At 53.1% G+C, this 21590-nt stretch overlaps 2 protein-coding genes across 2 annotated transcripts in view; one reads left to right on the top strand and one right to left on the bottom strand.

Annotated features, from left to right (window-relative positions):
- Nucleotides 1-6696: 6696 nt before the first annotated feature.
- On the top strand, nt 6697-16122 carry LOC108298679 (glycerol-3-phosphate acyltransferase 2, mitochondrial). Its single transcript, XM_037735868.1, has 18 exons — nt 6697-6804; nt 7503-7576; nt 7986-8090; nt 8299-8427; nt 9953-10052; nt 10497-10630; nt 10943-11042; nt 11140-11352; nt 11774-11896; nt 12066-12148; nt 12481-12599; nt 13247-13317; nt 13412-13652; nt 13735-13883; nt 14072-14149; nt 15054-15119; nt 15362-15417; nt 15812-16122. The coding sequence occupies exons 1-17, from the start codon at nt 6718-6720 to the stop codon at nt 15413-15415; spliced, it is 1926 nt and encodes a 641-aa protein (XP_037591796.1). The 5' UTR covers nt 6697-6717; the 3' UTR covers nt 15416-15417; nt 15812-16122.
- A 123-nt stretch (nt 16123-16245) lies between these two features.
- The window catches only part of LOC108298681 (fumarylacetoacetate hydrolase domain-containing protein 2B), a 13206-nt gene continuing 7861 nt past the window's right edge, over nt 16246-21590 (bottom strand). The window contains exons 4-8 of the mRNA XM_017521287.2: nt 18793-18852; nt 18352-18514; nt 16839-16947; nt 16617-16704; nt 16246-16475 (exon numbers count right to left, since the gene is read on the bottom strand). Of these exons, the coding sequence (XP_017376776.1) occupies nt 16413-16475; nt 16617-16704; nt 16839-16947; nt 18352-18514; nt 18793-18852 (483 nt within the window). The 3' untranslated portion in view covers nt 16246-16412. The remainder of the gene's footprint in view (nt 16476-16616; nt 16705-16838; nt 16948-18351; nt 18515-18792; nt 18853-21590) is intronic.

The following is a 21590-nucleotide window of genomic DNA, read 5'->3' as shown; positions in this document are numbered from 1 at the left end:
CACCTCAACGTTGTGAAGTAAGTAGACAGATTATCATCCCTATTCAAGAGAAGAGAAGCCATCTCCTGCTAAGGTCCATGGAGAAGGAAGTTCACTCATCACTTGACAGACATTTTTCAAGAGCCCACAGTGCAGCAGCTTCTCGGCCCTGGGAGCTGGCAGAGACCAGACAAATGGTCAAATGGTTCCAGTCAGCATTAGACACCATGGTGGACATGTTGTTCTTGCAGGCAGCACCATTTCCTGAGATAACAAATCCCGAGCACTCCATTCCTGCTAGGCTGGTCAATCGTGGTGCCCCCTCACCAAAGACAGGAAAGGGGGCAATTGTCTAGGTCCAGCCACTATGGCAGGACATGCCACACCCCCTAGCCACACTGACTGACTGAGAGGGCAGGAAGACGATCCTTGCAGCACCAGAGTCTTCCCTGGGGTTTCACATGTATGTTGGGGGACAGGAGTTTCTTTCTACTAAGGTGGCTGGAGGAGGGTGGAAACAAATCTTGGGCTGCTGGCAGTCATCTTTTGAAAGGAAAGAGGCTTCAGGAAGAAGACAACCAAACAGAGACAGGCAGTATGGAAACATGAGAGAACTAGAGGCCTGCCAATGTTGCTTTAGTACTTGGGTCCAGCCATGCCTGAAGTTAACACATTCATACTCTCCATGTGAGCCAACCCATGATCTTTTGGCTTACGCTCATTTGAGTTGGAATAAGTGGAAACAAGGAGTCCCACTGGACAGAGCCCCTACCAACAAATCCACCTCTCTGCTCCCTCTAACAAACTTTCACCCCTCAGGTTCCACCAGACTCTTTTAGGTTGGGGCTTATTTTGATCATAATTCCCATTTCTCAAAATGTCTTTGAATCCAGATTCCGCCAGTAAGTATCCTTTATTCCTTATTGATTTATGACATCTGCTAGAAGGCCAAGCCTGCCTTCTGTGTCATCCTCCAAGTTGGTGATGAAGACATCGATGTGAAGGACACAGCAGTGTAGCATGCCGCACCCTCCTCCCTCAGGCTGTCAGCGCTTGAATCTTTCACACTGTCCCTGGTCTTCACAGAATCCCAGATTCCCAATATTAGAAAGGACCTCAGGTTTCCCACTCACTCTATCCCAGCCTCTTGGCTCACGTTTTCATCTATAGAGGTGGTACCAGCCTTGGCCAGAGGAAGGTGGCCTGTGTGGTGAGTGTCCGTTGGCAGCTTCCCAGCACAATGTTCCCATTCTCCTGCCACTAGCGCCCAAACTGGACTTCTCCGTTCTAGGCTGTGGTTTGCTGCAATGCTTAGCAAGACTTTATGGAAGCTTCTGCAATAACGGAAGGGAACTACAACATAAAGCACCAGTGGCTACCTCTGGAGGTGGCTGTGCTCAGAGGACCTGGGCCTAGGAAAGAAAGGGGTATCTCAGAAAGAGGCATGTCTCCTCCATTAATCAGGTTACTCAGAGATTGGCATTAGAATCGCTGGACTGAATAAGGAAGGCTAACCTTCACCCCATGGGGGCAGACACCATCCAATCGGTGGAGGGCCTTGATAGAAACAAAAGGCAAAGGAAAAGCGAATTTCCACATAACCTTGACTAATGGAGGAGACATGCCTCCTTCTGAGACTCCCCTTTCCTTCCCAGGCCCATGTTCTCTGAGCACAGCCACCTTCAGAGGTAACCATTGGTGGTGTCTATGTTGTAGATCCCTTCCATTATTCCAGAACCTTCCATAAAGTCTTGTTCAACATTGTAGCAAACCACAGCCTAGAATGGAGAAACAACCAAGAGCATAGGTACGGAGAGGGACAGATGAGCTTTATTATGGGAATTGGCTCCCATCATTATGGAAGCTGAAAAGCCCCACTGTATGCTTTCTGCAAGTTAGAGAACCAGGGAAGCTGGTGGCGTAGCTCAGTCCAAGTTTGAAAGCCTGAGAACCTGGGAGTGGGGGTGCTGTTGGTACAACTTATAGAATTCAAAGGCTGGATCTGATGTCCAAGGGCAGGTGAAGATGGGCGTCCCAGCTGCAGAAGAGAGGAAGGGGGAAGTGGGGGGAGGGGGGGCGAGAGGGAAAGAGAGAAGAAAAGAGAGAGCCTGCATGGCAAATTCACTTTTCCTCTGCCTTTTGTTCTATCAAGGTCCTTAACCAATTGGATGGTGTCTGCCCCCATTGAGTGAAAGTGAATATCCTTACTCAGTCCAGTGAATCAAATGCCAATCTCTTCTGGAAACACCCTCATAGATATACCCAGAAATAATGCCTTATCAGCTACCTGGGTATCCGGGTATCCCAGTCAAGGTGGGATTTTAATCCCACCTAAAATTAAACATCTCATCTCCTTTTCTCAGTCCCCCTGGTGGTCCCCTGACAGACAGGCTGGAGCACCTCTGCCCATTCTAATGCCAGCCCAAGTGGTTTTCTCCAGATGATGTACAGGAGAAAGGCCTGTCAGTGCCTTCAGGGAACACCTGTCCCAGTCACAGGGAGGGCCTTTGTCCCTCTAGGAGCAGGCAGTTATGGTTGCATCAGGACATTCTGGGTAATGCGTTCTGGCATGAGTTCAGGATGGGGCTCACCAAGCCCAGACCAGGTTGGGCAGGGCCCACCCCAAATCGGTTTCTGTTTCTCTCAGGGTTGGGTCGGTCACCATCAGTGGGCATGGCAGCTGGCCTGCAGGTCTTGCTGCATTGCAGCTCTGCCTGTCCTGCAAACTGCTTGAAGGAGAAAGAGCACACCGAGTCCTTGGTGCCCCAATCCAGGTCTGAGAGGAATGCTTCTTTTTAAATGTCCAAATTACAGCAAACAACTTCCACCACCACTACAACAAAGTATGTTTCTTCGAAGAAGCCGCAGACCTGCTAACTGAACTATGTAAGCTGCTGGGCCTCCTCTCTACAGCCAATTCATGCAAACTTCTAGTCTAAAGCCTCTGCCTTGGGGCTAATTCTTAGCAGGAGAACGTAAGAGGTGGGAACCTGTTCACAATGGCAAAACTCAGCTGCCTGTACAGATGGTGTTCCTAGAACTAACGAGCATCAGCCCTCGGTAAGTTCAAGAAGTTGTCTCAGGATCTCGATGTGGACAAGGCACCGTGATAAAAAAGAAAGGTAAGATGGGGTATAAAATAGATTCTGCAGGTACCGGGAGGACATTGCAAATCCGTTGAAGGTGAATGGAGCCACACATAGCCTGGATAGACACGAAACGGCACAAAGGGAGAGAAAGGCTACATGCTGGAGGGCCAGGGTGTGGAGTCACATCAGGGTTGGTGAGTCAGAGAGGAGGGAGGGATGTGAACACGTTCTGTGCTCTCTTGGGTCCCGCCAGGCTCACGTGTAGCTTTGCTCCGGCACGTTTGTGTCACATGCTGTGACACTGTGGAATCCTCTGGCATGTCAGGTGGGCTCCTTCCATGGGGGCAGGGACAGACAGTCGTTCCCGCGTTCTTTTGTTCTATATTGCTTGCCTCCCACTGGCTGGTCTCCCGCTGGCTGCTGGGAACAGTCAAAACATGAAGGAACCCAGGTCTCTGTTCAGGCGGACCTTAGGACCGAGACAGGAGTCTGGTGTTAATGGAATAACCACACGAATGAACACACTGGCCACAGGCCCAGCTGAAACCTCGGCACCTCGCGGCTGCGGAAGGTCCCCAACTGAGGTCTAAAGTTTTCATTAACAAAGGAAATGACCCTGTGGGGATCTGACTTGTTTTTCATGACTGCAACTGGCTGTTGACGATCTTCTCTGCTTTCTAAACGTCTCCAACTGGGAATCTTGCTAGAACCCCAGCTTGGAGGAGCGTAAGCCCTGAAAACCTCTTTATCAGAAGATGGCCTGAGTACCTGCTTAAGGCTCGGTCATCCGGGGCCTCGCGGCTGCCTGCACCACCACCCTGCACCAAGGGCCTGGGCTGACTGGGAAGCGGAGCAGGCCCCGCCCAGAACACGGGTCAGGTGGCCACGTCCAGCTACGAGGGCACGCTGCGTGGGGCGGGGCTTCTTACCCAACTGCGCTTCCCAATTGGCTTCGGGGCTTCCTTTGAGCTGGTCGCGAGGAGGTGTGCAATCCGCGCTTTCCAGTGGCTTCGGGGGGCTGCTGCTTTGGCGGGAGTTGGCGGCTGGTGTGAGGTGAGACTCGCAATGGCCGCTCTCTGGCGAGGCCCTGTCAGACCCCAACCCGGACCATCCAGGGGCTTTCCTCCTTCAGGAGCCTGGTCTGAGCGGCCTGTTGGGGACCCAGCAGGAGGTGAAGGGGATGGAGCGCTGGCCGTGCAGGGCTTGTGGCGTGAATGAGTCTCTCTGGGGCGTGGTGTTGAGGGCGGCAGTGGAGAGCACCGCTTTGCCTGGTCCTCGGCATCCTGTCCCCCTACATCCAGAGGGGGCATCCAGGACCCGACGTGGGGCAGGTGCTCTGCGAATATCTTGAGGTAGTTCTGGGAGCGCCCGCAATGGCTCTGGCGAGGGAGCAGAGTTTTGAGCGACCCTGGGCGGGGACTGTGGGGCGCCACGCCATGTTCCAGGCTCTCTGTAGGGCACAGGCATTCCAAACATGGGGGCAGGTTTAGAGTTTTACCCTTGATCAAGGGCCGACCGCCCAGATGTGTACAAGGCCAGGCATCAGTGGTAATCAAGATGGAGGCAAATGGGAGGGGTCCTGTTGCTGGGCTAAAGAGACAGTGGCAGGCAGCTGGGCCCTGTGGGGTGTGTGCTCAGAGTTGCCATAGCTCAGCTTTTTCTATGACAACCGCGACTGGAAACCTTGTTTTAAAAAAAGGAAGAGAGAGAGAGAGAGAGAGTGAGTGTGTGTGTGTGTATCTCAAGCCCTCTGGTGTTAATGTTGGTTTTAATTCATAAGGTTTTAGCATGTTGTATAGCCAAATATTTATATCTATATCTATCTGTCTCTCTATATGAGTTGAATTTCCCTGGGGTGCCAGTTTGCAGCCTCTGCCATAGGAGTCCTGAGCTGAGTCGTTAATTGGAAGATGGGGGTTACCCCTCGCCCTGGCTTTTACTCTGCTTTGGTAGAGCTAGCACAGACCTACTGGGGTTAGATTTGGGCATTGGGGGTGATCTGAGGCTAGGGGACAGACATATTCCTTGCAAAGTAGGCAGGACTCGCCACAGGCCTGTGTTTGTAGCCTTCCTGTACCATGTGTCTGTGAATGGGGCTATGCAAACATTTTCAAAATAGCGAGTGCCTTTGGGATGAGCCTCCCATGGCTCCCCAGACCCTGGGCACTGCAGGGATCCTGATCCCATTACTGTTCGAATTCATGGCTTGAAAGTGAGCTGACTCAGCAAAGGAGGAGTACCCCAGGGAATTCTTGGGAGGAAGCTACCGTGGGTCAGCTGGCTCTTCTGGGCCCCTCTTGCACAGAGGGCAGACAGCTGGAGATACAGAGATGAGCCTCTGCCCTTAGGACACTCTGATCACATAGGGAGGTAAAACTGTAGCCCTGGAGGAGGGTTTCGTATGGCTCCTTGCCTGGGAGGCTTGGGCTGGGGAATTCAAGGAGGAGAGGGAGGGCCTAGAGGGTGTACGAGAAGAAACGTGGACTTAGAGCCCTGTGCAGAATTGGGTGGATGGCTGGGAAGGGAGAAGAGGCTCCCAGGTGGGCCTGATCACAGTGTGGTAGGGATGGAGAAATATTAGACCAGCCTACTCATCAGGGTCGTGCTGGAAAATAGGGAAGAGGGGCTTTTAGTCCCAAATTTTTGAGTCAGGAGGGGTTCAGTTCTGTTTTAAGGAACATAGATATTTGTTAATTCAGGGAAATATTGTGGTGGGAATGAGGGGCTGAGGAGATACAAGTGTTGTCTTCTGAGGAGAAAGTTCATGTGAGAGGGGATTGACCGTCTCCAACTACGTGCTCATTCCCTGTGAGTAGGTCTCTGTGTTCTGACCTCCAGTTGTCCCCCTTCTATTAGCCAGCCCAGCTTCCTATAATGTTTGGGTGGTTACAGGGGTGTCTCCTGGTGGGGAGGGAAAGGGCAGCTGAGTAGGACCTGGTGGCCTCATGGTGATGGTCTTCTTCCTCCTTGTCTCATGCCTTCTTCCTGCCATCCCAGCCCTTACTCTTTCTCTCTGCACAGAAAGAACCAGCATCTCCAGTACAGCCCCTATCTGTGCTAGGAGATGGCAGGATGGGTGTGGATGGTAAGACAACCAGTCCCACTCACGGCCTGAGGCGGCCCCTGACCTGGATACTGTGAGACCTTTTGAGGACAGCTGGCTCCTTGGTGGGACCAGTTGGTGGGGCCTTGCTCTGAGCCAGCCCCTAGTTTCCACCCTAGGTTCTCCTCACTGCTGATGGCCTAAGTGATGTCTGTCCTGGGAGTGGGGTATTGCAGTTACCCCAGGAATCCCTGGGTTATGGCTCAGATTCCATATGGCTCCATCCTTGCACCTTTCCTAGCTCAGGTTTCTGTGGAGAGAAGGAGAGTGGCTGAGGTGACTGGTTCCTGAATCATATAGGCTCTCATTGCCACCATGTTGGAAAGCAGACTCCAGACCAAACCAAGGAGCAGCCCCAATGGCCGAGAGGTAGTGTGCCTCCTCCCATTCCTCAAATCCCCTCTGCTCTGCTACCCCTTCTGCTGTGCCTCTCACTCCTAGAGCCTCCTTCACTCCATCTTTCCCCTTCTCCTGCCAAGGACTTTGAGTCCTCTCATCTCTCCTCATTGCTCTTTCCAGACTAGCTTGTGGTCCTCAGGCTTTGGGATGAAGCTGGAGGCTGTCACCCCTTTCCTGGGCAAGTATCGTCCCTTTGTGGGTCGCTGCTGCCAGACCTGCACCCCCAAGAGCTGGGTGAGTGATAGTAGGGCCGGGCCCCAACCAGGAAGCTTAGTTCTGGGAGCCAAAGCTCTGGGAAGCTGCTTCTTTTGTGTCCCTCCGAGCTTGGCTCTTCCATGCCCCATGCCTCTGCTTCTGTCTTTCAGGGGAATGGATGCACTGGTGTTGGTTGTGTGGTTGGGCTATGGCTTGCTCCCAGGCCTGGGAGAGTTGGGTGGGGGAAGTGCAGAGGCACCTAAGTGGTGATAGGCTGTGCCCAGAGGGCTGGGGTCTCATCATGCCTGTGTGAGTTTTGTTGTTCAGTTGTGGGGACATCACCCACTCAGAGTTCCCCAGCCCTTGGTGCATGCTTGAAGAACTCTTTTTTGGTTCATGCCATGTTATGGTGGTGAGGGTCCCAGATTTCTGATGAAGACCTGGGCTCCATGTTCTCTGCTGTTGAGAAGATAACTTCTTGGAGACTTTCCTGTGCCACTCTGAAAGAGGGTGATTCTGTACAGGATACAGCACTTCAATTTTGAGCATGGGCCCCTTTTTCCTGGGCCAGCACAGGATCTGGGATCAAACACCTTTTGGGAAATATTGTGCTGTAATCTTTTCTCCTGGAAAACTTAGCAGGCCACCAGGCAGAGACCAGAGGGGCAGCACAGAGCTTTTCTTTGCCAGTTTACAATGGCCCTCCAGGATATGCTATCTCTCCTCGTCTTTGGCAGGAGTCCCTCTTCCACAGAAGCATAAGGGACCTAGGCTTTTGCAATGTGATCCTGGTGAAGGAGGAGAACACCAGGTAGTCAGAGCTACAGAGTGGAGCAGGGTTGGGGACAGGGCCCCTTGGGTGCAGGGCTTCTGGGGCCCTGATTTTAGCTGCCATTTTCTTCCTCTGATAAAAAAAGAAGGGCCCCGTCCTCTGTTTCATACAGAAGTCTGCAGGGAGGGGCACTTGGAGCTCTCCTACAGTTCCTTCTGTGAGCATGTATGGATTGCCCACCATGTGTCAGGCTGTGAACCTGTACCCGACTCAGCAGGGGGGTGGGAATGGGGCACAGGTGAGTAGGCTGTTCCTCTTCCTGCTCAGGTGTTCCTGAGACATGAGACTGGGGTATGGTTCCTTTCTGATTGAATAGCCCTCTGTGAGCCCTACTGGAGGTGGGCCCTCTCTAAATGATCTTCCCTCCTGCTTTGGGAGTTGTGCCCAGGTTTCGGGGCTGGCTGGTTCGGAGGCTCTGCTATTTCCTGTGGTCCCTGGAGCAGCACATCCCCCCCTGCCAGGATGCCCCGCAGAAGATCATGGAAAGCACTGGGTGAGCAGGCAAGGACTGGGGTCTGGCTGGCACTTCTGGGATCCTGAATGGGATGAAAATGACACTAGGTAGGGGTGGTTGAGAGGGCAGGCTGGGGCACAGCTTCTAGAGTATGAGCTTTGCCTGGGACTCTTCCTTAATGAGGAGGGTGAAGACTGGAGACTGTGCCCTGCCCCAGCTGATACCACTTCTCCCAATCCCCTCACAGGGTACAGAACTTTCTCTCAGGGAGGGTACCAGGAGGTGCTGGGGAAGGCCAGGTACCTGACCATGTGAAGAAAGAGGTACAGCGCATCGTGGGTCACATCCAGGCCCCACCCTGTCCCTTCCTGGTCAGGTAACTGTGCTGAGGGGTACTCACCCCTCAGTTGGGGACTCTGTCCTTCTAGAGAGTGAGTGTTGGCCAGGCTTGGGAAAGTGCTGGACTTTCCTTCTGGGGTGCTGGAGAGTGTTTACCAGAGTGGGCTGTGGCTGCCTTCACCACCGCCTCCCGTCCCCACATTCCCCCAGCGCAGGTCTGAGTTTCTGTTAGATGCAGGGTACTGTTCCAGGGAAACAAAGGGGTAAACAGAGATACACGTGGCTACAAGAAGGAAGGAGCAGGGCTGAGACAGAATACCAGAAAGGGGATGAAGAGACTGTAAGCCAGGGCCAAGAGGAGGAAAAGGAGCCAGGCTTGGGGACACTCATTTCATTTCTAGTCCCTTGATCTGCCTACCTTGACATCAGCCATCAGCCTCCCTTTCTGTGTTTCCTTCCTTCCGAGCCTAGCTGAGATTCCAGGCTCAGGGTGCTAATAATCCTCTTGTGAGGGATTCATGTGCACAACTCCCTGCTGTCTGCCTTCTCTTTGCACCTGAGCAGGCCAGCATTGCCAGAGAAACACACCAGTAGACTGGTTTCCTTGCTAAGTGCAAATGTCAAAGGGACACATGGCACTCTCCAGGGCTCCCACCTGGCCTACTCCTTCTTGGACTTACCCATTGTCAACTGATGCCCCATGTCATGTTTCACAGAAAGATAAAAGCCATCACATGGGACTTGCTGCTTATCCACCATACCTCCCTGCTACCTACAGCTATGTGTCTGTCTTCAATTAAAGGTTCCAGGTTGGTGTGGTGGCCCAGGCCTGTAATCCCAGCACTTTGGGAGGCCAAGGTGGGTGGATCGCTTGAGCCCAGGAGCTCGAGACTAGCCTAGGCAAAATAGACCAGCCTGGCAACCTCCTCTCTCCAAAAAATTAGCCAGATACAGTGGTGCGTGCTGAGGTGGGAGGATTGCTTGAGCCTAGAAGGCAGAGGATGTAGTGAGCCAAGTTGGTGCCCTTGTGCTCCAGCCAGGGCAAAATAGCAAGACCCTGTCTCCAAAAATAAATAGAGTTGTTCCTCCTGTTGAGTTTGAGGGACAACCCCACCTGCCTGCCCACCAGGGACTTCCCTCCTGCAGTTATCCCCTTTCCTTCTTCTATCACTAATTCTTCCCTGTTATTCCAACTTTCCTAGCAGTTTGCAAAGAGGAGGGTGGGTTCGGCCTGGGGAGAGGCTTGGTCCTCTTGTGTCCTTTAGAGTAAATGGAGGCAGATGCTCTGATTCTGATGTCAGGCAGCTGCACCATGAGGTCTTGGGAGAGTAGCAGCATCTGGTGGGCATGAACTCTGGGTCAGAACTTACAGTCCCAGCACCGCTACCTCTTAGTATTCTCTACCATGAAGCAGTTCTGTAGCTTCCCTGAGTCTTACTTTCCTCTTTTGTAAAATGACGATAGTGCTGGGGCCTGCCTTAGAGGAGCACTGGGCAGCCCTCCAAGGTGACTTGGGGCTGAGCATCGCCCTTGCTGCACCTCAGCCCTGGTGTCACTCCCAGGCTGTTCAGCTGGGCACTGCTGCGGTTTCTGAACTGCGTCTTCCTGAATGTGCAGCTCCACAAGGGTCAGATGAAGATGGTCCACAAGGCAGCCCAGGCGGTAAGGCCCGCCCTCCTTTGGGATGGGGATGGCAGGAGCAGAGAAGCAGAGGAGCAGAGGCTGGGCCAAGCCCTTAAGTCAGGAGTAGTCCCATTCTGGTCCTGCTTCCTGGCCTCTGCTCCCAGCCATACAGCAGCGCAGTCCCCATCAGCTGGTGGGAAAAATCCACTGCTCTTTGCCGACCTTCCCTTTATGTCTCACGGTCTTGTTCCCACGGGGCTTCCTCTAATGTCTTTTCATCATGGTCTTAACAAACATTACGTCAGTGCGTCAGTGCAGTTACCTTAGAAGTTTTGTAAAGGCTCCTTTGCTTTTGGGAAATGTGCCCAGAGGAAGAACTCTTCAGCTGAACCCTCCCTCCCTCCGGGGTGCCCTGGGTTTTTGGCTGCTTGTGTCCTCAGAGTGGGGCAGGCTGGCACTTCCCTCTGGCTCTCCCTGGAGCAGGGCTCACCGCTTGTCCTCCTCTCTACTCACAAAACCCTCCTGGATGGGATCCTGCTGCCCTTTGTGCTGCTCTCCCAGGGCCTGGGTGTGCTCCGTGTGGCCTGGGACTCCCGTGTCTGCTCCCCTGCCCTCAGGTAAAAACCTTGTGTCTGTGGACACACATGGGAGAAGTTGCAGGCTGGGGTCGGGTGTGTATTGGGGTGTGTTGGCGGCAGCTCCCTGCCAAAGTCCCTCTTCCTGGCTTCTCTGTTCCCAGCCACACAGCAGTTTAGCCTGTGGGGCTTAGATGGAGGGGTCAGCCACAGGCCCTAGGGCCATGGCTTTGCCTCAGGGTATTCAAGTAGGACACAGTCTATTCCTGGTGGAGCTGAGACTCTTGCTAGCTCTTTATTCATTCTCATCTTCAGAGCCCCTTGCCTTATCAGGCTTTGCCCTATGTCCCACAGAGCTCTGCTGAGGAAGCTTGGGGGGCTTTTCCTGCCCTCAGAGGCCAACCTCTCCCTAGACAGCTCTGAGGGGCTCCTTGCAAGGGCTGTGGTCCAGGCGGTGAGTGCCCCCAGTGGTTATGTATGGGCCAGGCTAAGGGGACAGGGATCTGCTTCTGCACTGGCCTTAACACCCCTTCTGTCCCCTCCTATTCCAGGTTATAGAGCAGCTGCTGGTCAGTGGGCAGCCCCTGCTCATCTTCCTGGAGGAACCTCCTGGGGCCCTGGGGCCACGGCTGTCAGCCCTGGGCCAGGCTTGGCTGGGATTTGTGGTAAGGGCGGTCCAGGTGGGCATCATCCCAGATGCTCTGCTGGTACCAGTGGCTGTTACCTATGATGTGGTTCCGGATGCACCATGTGAAATATACCATGTGAGAATGTGAGACCTTCCAGCCCCTTGGGCAGAGGCTGATAAGGCAAGGGGCCCCTAGGTGGACACCAGTTCCAGAGAGAAGGCACAATATTGTGTCCTGTGGCTGAGTCCCTCTTAGAGCTGCGAGGGCTTCAAAGGAATCATCCCTATAGTCATCTTACAGCACCTGCCAGGGCCATTACCATCTTCTCATTTCATCCTCTGAAGACCTTGATAGGGAGGGATTTTCCCTGTTTGATGGATAAGAAAAGAGGAACTTGGGGAGGGCAAGGTCATGCACCAGTGCGGCCTGAGATAAAACTGAGCAGGCTGGGACCTGAGGATACCCCTGGAGAGCAGGATGGGGTGGGCAGCCCTGATGTCCACCTGAGAGCAGTGCCCCCAGTCAGCCTGTACAGTTATCCTCTCCCTCCTTGCAGGCCTCAGCCCCCCTCGGGCTGTGGACAGGAGCTCTGGCTGTCCTGCGGAGCCTCTGCAGCCACTTGGGCTGCAGCCGTCAGATCTGCTCCCGGGTACACCTAGCTCAGCCCTTCTCCCTGCAGGTATGGAGCCAGCTGGGGATGGCTGGGAGTACCTGGGGGTCTGTCCTGGGCCTCCTGGCAGCCTGGCCCTCAAAGCCACTGCAGGGATAGCCTTGCCTACTTCCAGTGGGCTGTGGGCAAGTTTCCTGGTTGGCCAGAGCAGGTCACTTAATAGCCTTGTCCTGGGCAGGAATACACCATCAGTGCCAGAAGCTGCTGGGGCAGCAGGCAGACCCTGGAGCAGCTACTGCAACCCATCGTGCTGGGCCAATGGTAGGGGCAAGGGAGCGTGCGGTCTCAGGGGCGAGGCAAGCAACCCGTCATGAGCATCAGCTTATGTATCCTCCATAGACACAAACACACTAGCAGCCGTCCCTCACCAAATATCCTGGGGTGATCTAGAATAGTTCCAGGCACTCGCCTTGCTAACAGTCTGAGTGTGGGAAATGGCACAGAGGCCTGGAAGGGGCTGGGGTTTATAAATGCTATCTTCCGTCCTGGGACTGGGATGGGGGATACACCCTCACCTTTCAGAAAGCCCTGGGCTTCCTCACAACTGTTTTTAGGTTGGTGCCTTCCTTTTGTGATCTCTGTCTCTGTCCCAGTACTGCTGTCCCAGACACTGAGAAGGAGCAGGAGTGGACCCCTATAACTGGGCCCCTCCTGGCCCTTAAGGAAGAGGACCAGCTCCTGGTCAGGAGACTGAGCCATCATGTCCTGAGTGGTGAGGGTGAACCAGATCTGGGCCTTTGGGGGTGGGTCCCTGAACTGTCCCCTCTCTCTGGGTCAGCCAGTGTCCAGGGTCCTTCTTTCCAAGTGAGGGTCTGCACCTGAGCTGCCCTCCTTCTATGGGACCTCGGGGACATCTGAAGAATAATGGAACCCTCCTCCTGCAGGAGGAGCAGGGCAGCCAGGGGCGGTATGAGGGAGCAGTTAATTGCATGGACACAGATGATGGCCCGAGCACAGGAGGCTGCAGCTGCTTCCCAAGGCCACACCCAGCCCTGCCTTCTGAGCAGTCTCCCTAGCTGTGGATGGGGATGGTGTTAACTGAATGGAATGATACGTGTAGGGGGCTTAGCACAGCGTCTGTGCAGAGGGCCCTTACAGGGAGATCCATCAGTATCTTTTCTAGTGCCCCTGTCGTGGTGGAGGCTGTGGGTTGGTGTGTGGGCCCCATGATGAGACCCAGGGAAGAGCCCCCAGGTCCTGGCCTGGCTCTCTGCCTCTGTGTGATAAATTCATTGCTCTGGGCATATGTTGCCCCTCCCTGGGGTGGAGTGGGGATGTCTGATAATGGAGGGACCAGGCTGCTGGGCCTCAATGCCTGACCAGCATCTCCACCCGCTGTCCTGCCTCGCCCCACCCCAGCCAGTGTGGCGAGCTCTGCCGTGATGAGCACGGCCATCATGGCGACGCTGCTGCTCTTCAAGCACCAGAAGGTAGGGGGTACAATATGGTGGGGACCTCAGTGGGCGGGGTGTGGCCCTCCTGCTCAGCCCTGCTCTGCCCACCCAGGGCGTGTTCCTGTCGCAGCTCCTGGGGGAGTTCTCCTGGCTGACGGAGGAGATACTGCTGCGTGGCTTTGATGTAGGCTTCTCTGGTCAGCTGCGGAGCCTGCTGCAGCACACACTGAGTCTGCTGCGGGCACATGTGGCCCTGCTACGCATCCGCCAGGGGGACTTGCTAGTGGTGCCGCGCCCCGGCCCAGGCCTCGCGCACCTGGCACGGCTGAGTGCTGAGCTGCTGCCCGTCTTCCTGAGTGAGGCTGTGGGTGGTGAGTCTTGAGGGGTAGGTGGGATGTGTGTGCAGGTGTTAAGGGAGCAGCTCCTTCCTCATAACAGTCCCTCCTCACCCAGCCTGTGCGGTGCGGGGGCTGCTGGTAGGCAGAGTGCCGCCCCAGGGACCCTGGGAGCTGCAGGGCATAGAGCTGCTGAGCCAGAACGAGCTGTACCGCCAGATCCTGCTGCTGATGCACCTGCTGCCGCAAGAGCTGCTGCTCCTGCAGGTCAGGCCTCCCCTACGGCCCACTTGGTCCTAGGCCTTCGCCTCTTGGTGGTAGGAATGGCCATCCCTGCCCAAGCACCACCTCTGAAGTCTCCAGGGTGGTAGGTCTGGCCTTGCCCTGCCTTTGGCTAGGCCCCTGCCCATGTGCTTGGCTTGTCTGAGGCTACATGGGTCCCTTTTTCTCCCTAGCCCTGCCAGTCTTCCTACTGTTACTGTCAGGAGGTGCTGGACCGGCTCATCCAATGTGGGCTCCTGGTTGCTGAGGAGGTAGGCAGGGCTGTTGGAGACAAGACCCCTGCCTGGGGCCTGGCCTCCTCCAGCCTCCCACCCTGAGTGCCAGCTGCCACAGGCTCCTCCTCTGCCCCGTGTGTGCTGTGGGGGTGGGAAGCCCCTGGCCTTGCAGTGGGGAAGCCTAGCTCGCACCTCTGCGCCCTGGGCCTTGGGATATGGCCACCTATGCCCTGGGTGCGTGTATGTGTCTCTGGATAGCACTGGCATGTGTGCCTCTGAATTCCCCTGCATACCTCCTGTTCCGCAAGTTTCTTGGCCACAGGGCTGCTGCTGTTGAGGGAGGGTGTTCACTTTCTCTGACTCTGCAAGTTGGCCCAGCAGGTGCTGTGGTGTGGCATGGCTCTGGGCATCCTTTTAGGCACTCCAGATCTGGTTTTACTGGATTCACCTGCATGTACCTGGTCTGGGGGTGTAGGGTTGATCCCTGGCCAGCTTGTCAGAGAACAATGGTTCCACGGCCCCCAGACCCCTGGCTCCCGGGCAGCTTGTGACACAGGGTGACAGTGATTGAGCAGAAAGCTGCTGTGGAAACCCAGTGGGGACTTTACTGATAGTGACAGTGATGATTTTGAAGAGGCCGAGGGCTGGTACTTCAGGGTGTGTTGGAAGAAGCAGCCCCTGGAGGGAGGTGGTAGGGAGGCTGTGGGGAGGTGCACTCACCCCGACCTGTCCCCTCCAGCTCAGAGCAGTTGCGCTGCCCAGACTTCTTTCTTTTCCTCTGCCGCCTGCTCAGCCCACTGCTCAAGGCTTTCGCACAGGCTGCTGTCTTCCTCCGCCAGGGCCAGCTGCCCGATACTGGTGAGGCCCTTCTTCCTTTGCAGTCCTCAAGGCAGGCTCTGTCTGTGTGGGGCCCCAGGTCTAGGTCTTCTCTCTTCCGCAGAGTCTGGCTACACAAAGCAGCTGTTTCAGTTCCTCCAGGCCACCGCCCAGAAAGAAGGGATCTTTGGTGAGTACCAAGCAGTCAGCCAAGGCTCCTGGAGGCAATGGTGTGTTTGCTGATGGCTGCTGCCCCCTGACGGACAGTGACAGCCCACTCTAGGAATGATGGCTGCGGAGTACAGACGGTCTTCTGTCCAGTCTGAGCTCTATCCTTCCCTGGGCTCCTTCTTTACACGAGAGGAGAGAAGCCTGTGCCCAGAGGCTCCCTGTCCTCCCGACCTAGAGCCTTCACTTCTGTCTTCTTTCCAGAGTGTGTGGACCCAAAGCTCGCCATCAGTGCTATCTGGACCTTCAGAGACCTAGGGGTAAGAGGAACCAATGTCACCATCTTCCTGTCCTCCTGCTCCCACCCCGATAGAGCTGCTCAGGAAAACCCAGCTATGTCCCCACCACCCCACAGGGCTCGCCTGATGGTGCCTCATTAAGACCCTGGGGTTTACCTGATGTCTTCCAGCAACAGATGTGGTGATGGGTTGGAGAAGGTGGAATGGTTTTCCTGCCTCTTGGTCTCCCAAATCACTGGCTCATCCTTCTAGGTGGGGTATTGGGGCTGCTTTGAGGCAGTATTTGTACTTAAACACTGAGGCCTGAGGGGCCAGAGGTCTCAAGACAGCTTTCTGGGGGACAGGCCTGGCCCCTGGGCCCTGTGGACACAGTCCCTGTGGTGAGGGCACTCACGGCCCATCTTCCATGGCCCAGGTTCTGCAGCAGATACCGAGCCCTGCAGGCCCCAGGCTCCACCTGTCTTCTACTTTTGCCAGCCGGGACAATCAGGAAAAACTAGAACAGTTCATCCGGCAGTTCATTTGTAGCTAGAACTGTGAGGTGGAGCCTGTGCTGAGACTTCTCAGCTCCAGAACACAGCTGTCCTAGAGCCAGAAGACAGGCAGGAGGCTGCAAACCCTTAGCTGGTCTATAAAATCATTGAGGCTTGGTTGTCCCTTGCCATTTCTTGTTTTCTCCCTCCTTTGATATAATAAACAAGACTGGTCGTGTTGTCTTTTCCCAAGCCCCGCAGTATCTTTTTGGCATACGTGTATATGTGTATTTGCTTTCTTTCCCACAAAAGCGCCCCCACTTGTCCCATGAAACAAAGCCCAAAAGAAGACAAACAGTAGTAGAAGCCAAATGGCTGCTTTGGCCTAAAGAGTTTATTGAAGAGAGTTTTTTTCCTCCCTTCTACCTAGAAGAAGAGGCTTGCAGGGCTGGCCCCTGCCCACACCTGGCATTGGGCCTTTCCCTGGACTAGGCTGAGTGGGAGCAGATGCCCCTCCTATGTTGAGGGCCTGTGCAGGATCCATCACACCACCTTGTTGATGATGACACCTAGTTCTTCAATCTCACACTGGACTTCATCCCCCTTCTGCAACAGAGCAGGAAGCCGTGAAGGGGTCAGCCCTTCTGTCAGACACACATACATACATGCAAGCCTGTACTTCTCCAGTCTCAGCCAAGCCTGCCAGGCCTTTGGGGCCTTTGCTCTCTTTCCTTTTCACTAACCTACCTTGAGAAAGACAGGAGGTTTCCTGAATACACCAACACCTGGGGGGGTCCCAGTTAGGATGACATCCCCTGGGTAAAAGGTGACAAACCTGGAGAAAAGCAGGAGGACCCAGTGAAACCAGGGGCTGACTGAGGTGGCCACAGCCAAGGGCGGAGGGCTCGCATCTGCCTCCACATGTGTGGCAGGTGAAGTGGGGCTGGCAGGACAGGCCCTGTCACTCACTGGGAGACCCAGGCTATCAGCTCTTCTGTCTTGAACACCATCTGGTTGGTGTTGCTGCTCTGGACCACTTCCCCATTCACTCGGCAGCAGATCTTTAAGTTGTGTGGATCTGAAATGCAAAAATGGTACCTTGGAATTATCTCTTTTCCCCCCTCAAACCCTCCATATATTTCAAAAACACAACTGTAGGGTGCCTTCGTGACTTGCCAGGTGAAAAGGCTTTGTGCCTACACTGACTCAGTGCTCTACATTAGAACTTTCTGATAGACATTGGCCTTCTCAGGCCTCCCTGTATTCCCACCAAGAGCACCAGTCAGTAGTCACTTGGATGAGTTGAGAGGATGTTCCAGACTGAGCGGGGAGAGAAAATGGCTATGGTTTTTGTCTTGGAGAAAAAAAAAAAAGGGCATCTGTCTACAGTATAGGATGACACTTGTAGATACAAAGATGACTTGGCAGGGCCAAGTGTGGTGGCTCACGTCTGTCATCACAGCACTTTAGGAAGCCAGGGCAGGCGAGGACTGATTAAGCTAAGGAGTTCAAAACCAGCCTTGGGAATGTAGTGAAATAATAAAAACAGCCAGGCATGGTGGTGCATGCCTGTAGTCCCAACTACTCAGGAGGGTGAGGTGGGAAGTTTGCTTGAGCCCTGGAGGTTGAGGCCTCAGTGAGCTGAGATTGCGCCACTGTACTCCAGCCTGGGTGACACAGAGACCCTACCACAAAAACAAAACAAAACAAAAAGACTCAACATTGATAGAGCAGTGAGGTAATGGCACAAGCAGGGAGTGAAGCCTCGTGTGCTGGAAGCTGGCGGGGGATGGCTTACCGTGAGAGCATCCTGGCTAACCAGCGCTTTTAACTGTTTTGCTGCTGGCCTTTGTGTTCTACCCTCTTAAGCAGAGCAGCTGAAACACAATTTAACTTTGCCAAGGACTCTACACGGGGTGCTGTGGGGCACTGGGGTTTTCAGCATCCTGGCAAGGCTGGCCCACATGGAAATCCCCCACCTCCACCACGGTTGTGGATGGCTGTGCGTTAGAGGATACGCTCTGCTCTCTGGGCCACTGCCTCTGTCCTGGCGCGCCCTCCTCACTATGTGGTCAGTGCTGTTGTTTCCACAGTGGTTGGGTGAGTCCCATTGGCTCTCATCTCCTGTACTGTGGAAAATGACTGGCCTTGCAATAGCTGTGCTCCATGATGCTCAACTTAAAGGTTGTTCCAGATGGTGGCAGCCACAGGAAGCCTGATCTACCCATCAGCTCAGAGCTCTTTGTAATTTACTTCATGCATGCAGTTTCATATCCTCTGCAGTCGAGTTTCCTCTATGGGGCTTGGGAAGGAAGCCCATGGGAGACTCATGGCTTAGGATAAGAGACTTGCCCTGTATGGAGTCAGCAGTGAAAGGGCAGCCAGGGAGGGCAGGTGCACAAGTATTGAACCCACACTCCTCCCTGGAGTGCTGTTCATCTGTGCAGTGGTAGGCACAAGGGGGCAAGAACCAGGGACCTACCTGCTACACTGTCCTTGGTCACCAAGGCAGGGCCCAGAGGGCAGAAGGTGTCGAAGGTTTTTCCCAGCAGCCATTGTTTCCCATTGCGTCTTGTTAGCCAGTCACGAGCACTCACGTCATGAGCCACAGTGAAGCCGGCCACATGGGCCATGGCATCTGTGGCCTGTGGGGGCAGGGGATTTGGCCATACAGGAGGTGAGATCACGGGTGACACGAACCCCTATAGCAAAGGATCTCAAAGCCGTTATCCCATGTTAGTAGCCAGAGCCAGTCGAAGGTGGGTGAAGGGCAAGGCAGCGTCAGGGAGCACGGAGGCTGACCGCTTCCTAGTGTCAGGGACAGCTGGCACTCGTGTGTTGGTGAGTGAGGTCAGCACTAGGAGAGGCAGCAGCTGGGGCTTCTGCTGCACTCTGGCCTGGGAGCCCACCCTTTCCACCTCACCTTGATGTGCTTGCCTTTCTTTCCAATGACCACGGCCAGCTCCACTTCCCAGTCTACCTCCTGTAGGGTGGGAGAGGAGCAGTGAGCTGCAGTGGCCTCTGGGCCCATTCTTGATGCTGGGAGGCTGCACACCGTGGATCTCTGTCAGTATGGCTTGGCTGCCAGCCCATGTTTGCCATCACTATGAACCAGAGCCACATGAATGACAAGGGAGGTGTGACTTATAGACCCATACATTCATTTTGGGCAGTGGCAGGCAGTGTCATGGGATGCAGGCACAGGTCCTCACCCCACTGTGACTGCAGAATAGCAACACATGTGTCCAGGGGTCTGAGTTTAAGTCACTCTGGATACTTGTGACAGAGGATAAATAAGTAATACCACCTAGCATTATGTCACCGTATTGTGTCAGGCACTACTCTAAGTGCTTTAATGTATTAATTCGCTTTAGTAAGAAAAAGATTGACATTCCATAAAGGACTTGAATAAACAATTAACAAAAAGGAAAGGCACGTGGCCACAAAACATGAGAAATGCTCAGCCTCTCCCATAGTTCATAAAATATAGCTACAAAGTTCACATATTTAGCTTTAAAATTGGCAGCTCTTTCTAATGATAATAACCAGAGTTGGTATAAGTAAGTACGCCTGACATCCAGGTGTTGGTCTCTAATACCCCTCCCCTCTAAGAAGCACCAGGTTCCTTGGGAGAAATGGTTAATTCCAGGTCCAAGACAGACAGTACATGATAAGCTTGGAACGTCTTGGCCAGAAAGCAAATATATGCTGAAAGTGATGGGGATGGAAAAACTTGAAGGTTCCTTACTGGCCAAATTGAGGTCACCTGAAGAATGTAAATGGTGGGTTACAACCAACTGAATAAAACCAAGGAATTCACAGTGATATTGAAGACATAGGAATAAAGAGGGAGGTAGCTTTTTTTCATAGAAGAATACCAGCTAATAAAAACAGAAGGCATGATTTAGAAAAGTCATTGTCCTTGGTGTGTGGTGGCTCCCACCTGTAATCCCAGCACCTTAAGAAGTTGAGGTGGGTAGATCACCTGAGGTCAGGAGTTCAAGACCAGCCTGGCCAACACAGTGAAACCCCATCTCTACTAAAAATACAAAAAATTAGCTGGGTGTGAAGGTGCATGCCTGTAATCCCAGTTACTAGGGAGACTGAGGCAGGAGAATTGCTTGAACTTAGGAGGTAGTGGTTGCAGTGAGCTGAGATGGTACCACTGCATTCCAATCCAGGTGACAGAGCAAGACTCCATCACAAAAAAAGAAAAGTCAAGTCATTGTTCTCCATCCCCGAATGCAATAATGGATTCAGGAAGGATGGTAAGGATGACTATAGGATCCCTGGATGAGAAGCCATGGGACAAGATACTTATGTGATCTCAAACTACCACCCATAGATTGTTTATTAATTACAAAAGGGAAATGCATCTTCACAATGGAGGGACTGAGTGAACATCAGGTAAACTAAGTGGTCAAATTCTGGGACCACTGACATGAGCCTTCCAGTGGAATGCAATGGGAAATGTATAATGTCTTCTTTGTAGACCTCTTGATAAACATGCTTACCCTGACACTAATCATGAAGAAACAACCAGACAAACCCAGGGTGTGAAATGTGCTATGAGACAAATGAATGCTTCAGGGAAAGGGCAGGGGGGATTGTTTGAAATCAGGAGTTGGCAAACTATGGCCAGTTCACCATCTGCTATAATGAAGTTTGACTGGAACCCCACCATTCATTTCTGTATCATCCCTGGTGGTTTTCACACCGCAACAGCAGAACTGAATTGTTGCAAAAGAGACCATATGACACTCAAAGACTAATATTTACTAATTTACCCTTAATATGGTTTAGCTCTGTTTCCCCACCCAGATCTCATCGTGTAGCTCCAATAATTGCAACATGTTGTGGGAGGGACCTGGTGGGAGATGAATGAATCTTGGGAGCAGGTTTTTCCCATGCTGTTCTCGTGGTAGTGAATGTGAATCTCAAGGGATCTGATGGTTTTAAAAAACGGGAGTTTCTCTGCACAAGCTCTTTTTTGCCTGCTGCCATCCACCTAAGATGTGACTTGCTCCTCCTTGCCTTCTGCCATGATTGTGAGGCTTCCCAGTCACATAGAACTGTAAGTCCAATTAAACCTCTTTCTTTTATAAATCATCCAGTCTCAGATATGTCTTTATCAGCAGTCTGCAAACAGACTAATACAGCCCTTTAAAAAAAATAGTCTATTGAACCCTGTTCTAGATTGAAACCACTAAAAATATACAACTGAATACAGTGTGTGGCTTGGCCGATCAGCGAGCAATAAAGTAACCAAATTAAAAGTCACCTTTGGGGCAGTCAGCAGTAGTTCCGATTGGGAATTGGGACAATATGATTTCATATTAAATATTATTCAAGTTAATCTTCTTGGTTATGATAATGGTGGTAATGGTCATGAAAGCTATTGTCCTTATTCTTAGAAGACGCCTATTTAAGTTTCTATAACTCAACTGTCTTAATATTTGCAATGTGTTTTAAAAGGTCCCCTCCACCCTACCCCCTGCAAAAAAGAAAAAAAAGTATGTGTTTGCATCTGGCGGACAGGGAGAAGGCCAGGGAGAGAAAGCAACTGTGGCAAAATGTTTACAGTGAAACCAGGTGAAAAGTATATAAGCATTCACTGTATTATCTTTTCAGCTTTTTTTTTTTTTTTTTTGACGGAGTTTCGCTCTTGTTACCCAGGCTGGAGTGCAATGGTGCGATCTCGGCTCACCGCAACCTCCGCCT

Source organism: Cebus imitator, unplaced genomic scaffold (genome assembly GCF_001604975.1).
Source record: "Cebus imitator isolate Cc_AM_T3 unplaced genomic scaffold, Cebus_imitator-1.0 Scaffold1037, whole genome shotgun sequence".
NCBI lineage: Eukaryota > Metazoa > Chordata > Mammalia > Primates > Cebidae > Cebus > Cebus imitator.
This window is presented reverse-complemented; position numbering and strand designations above follow the sequence as displayed.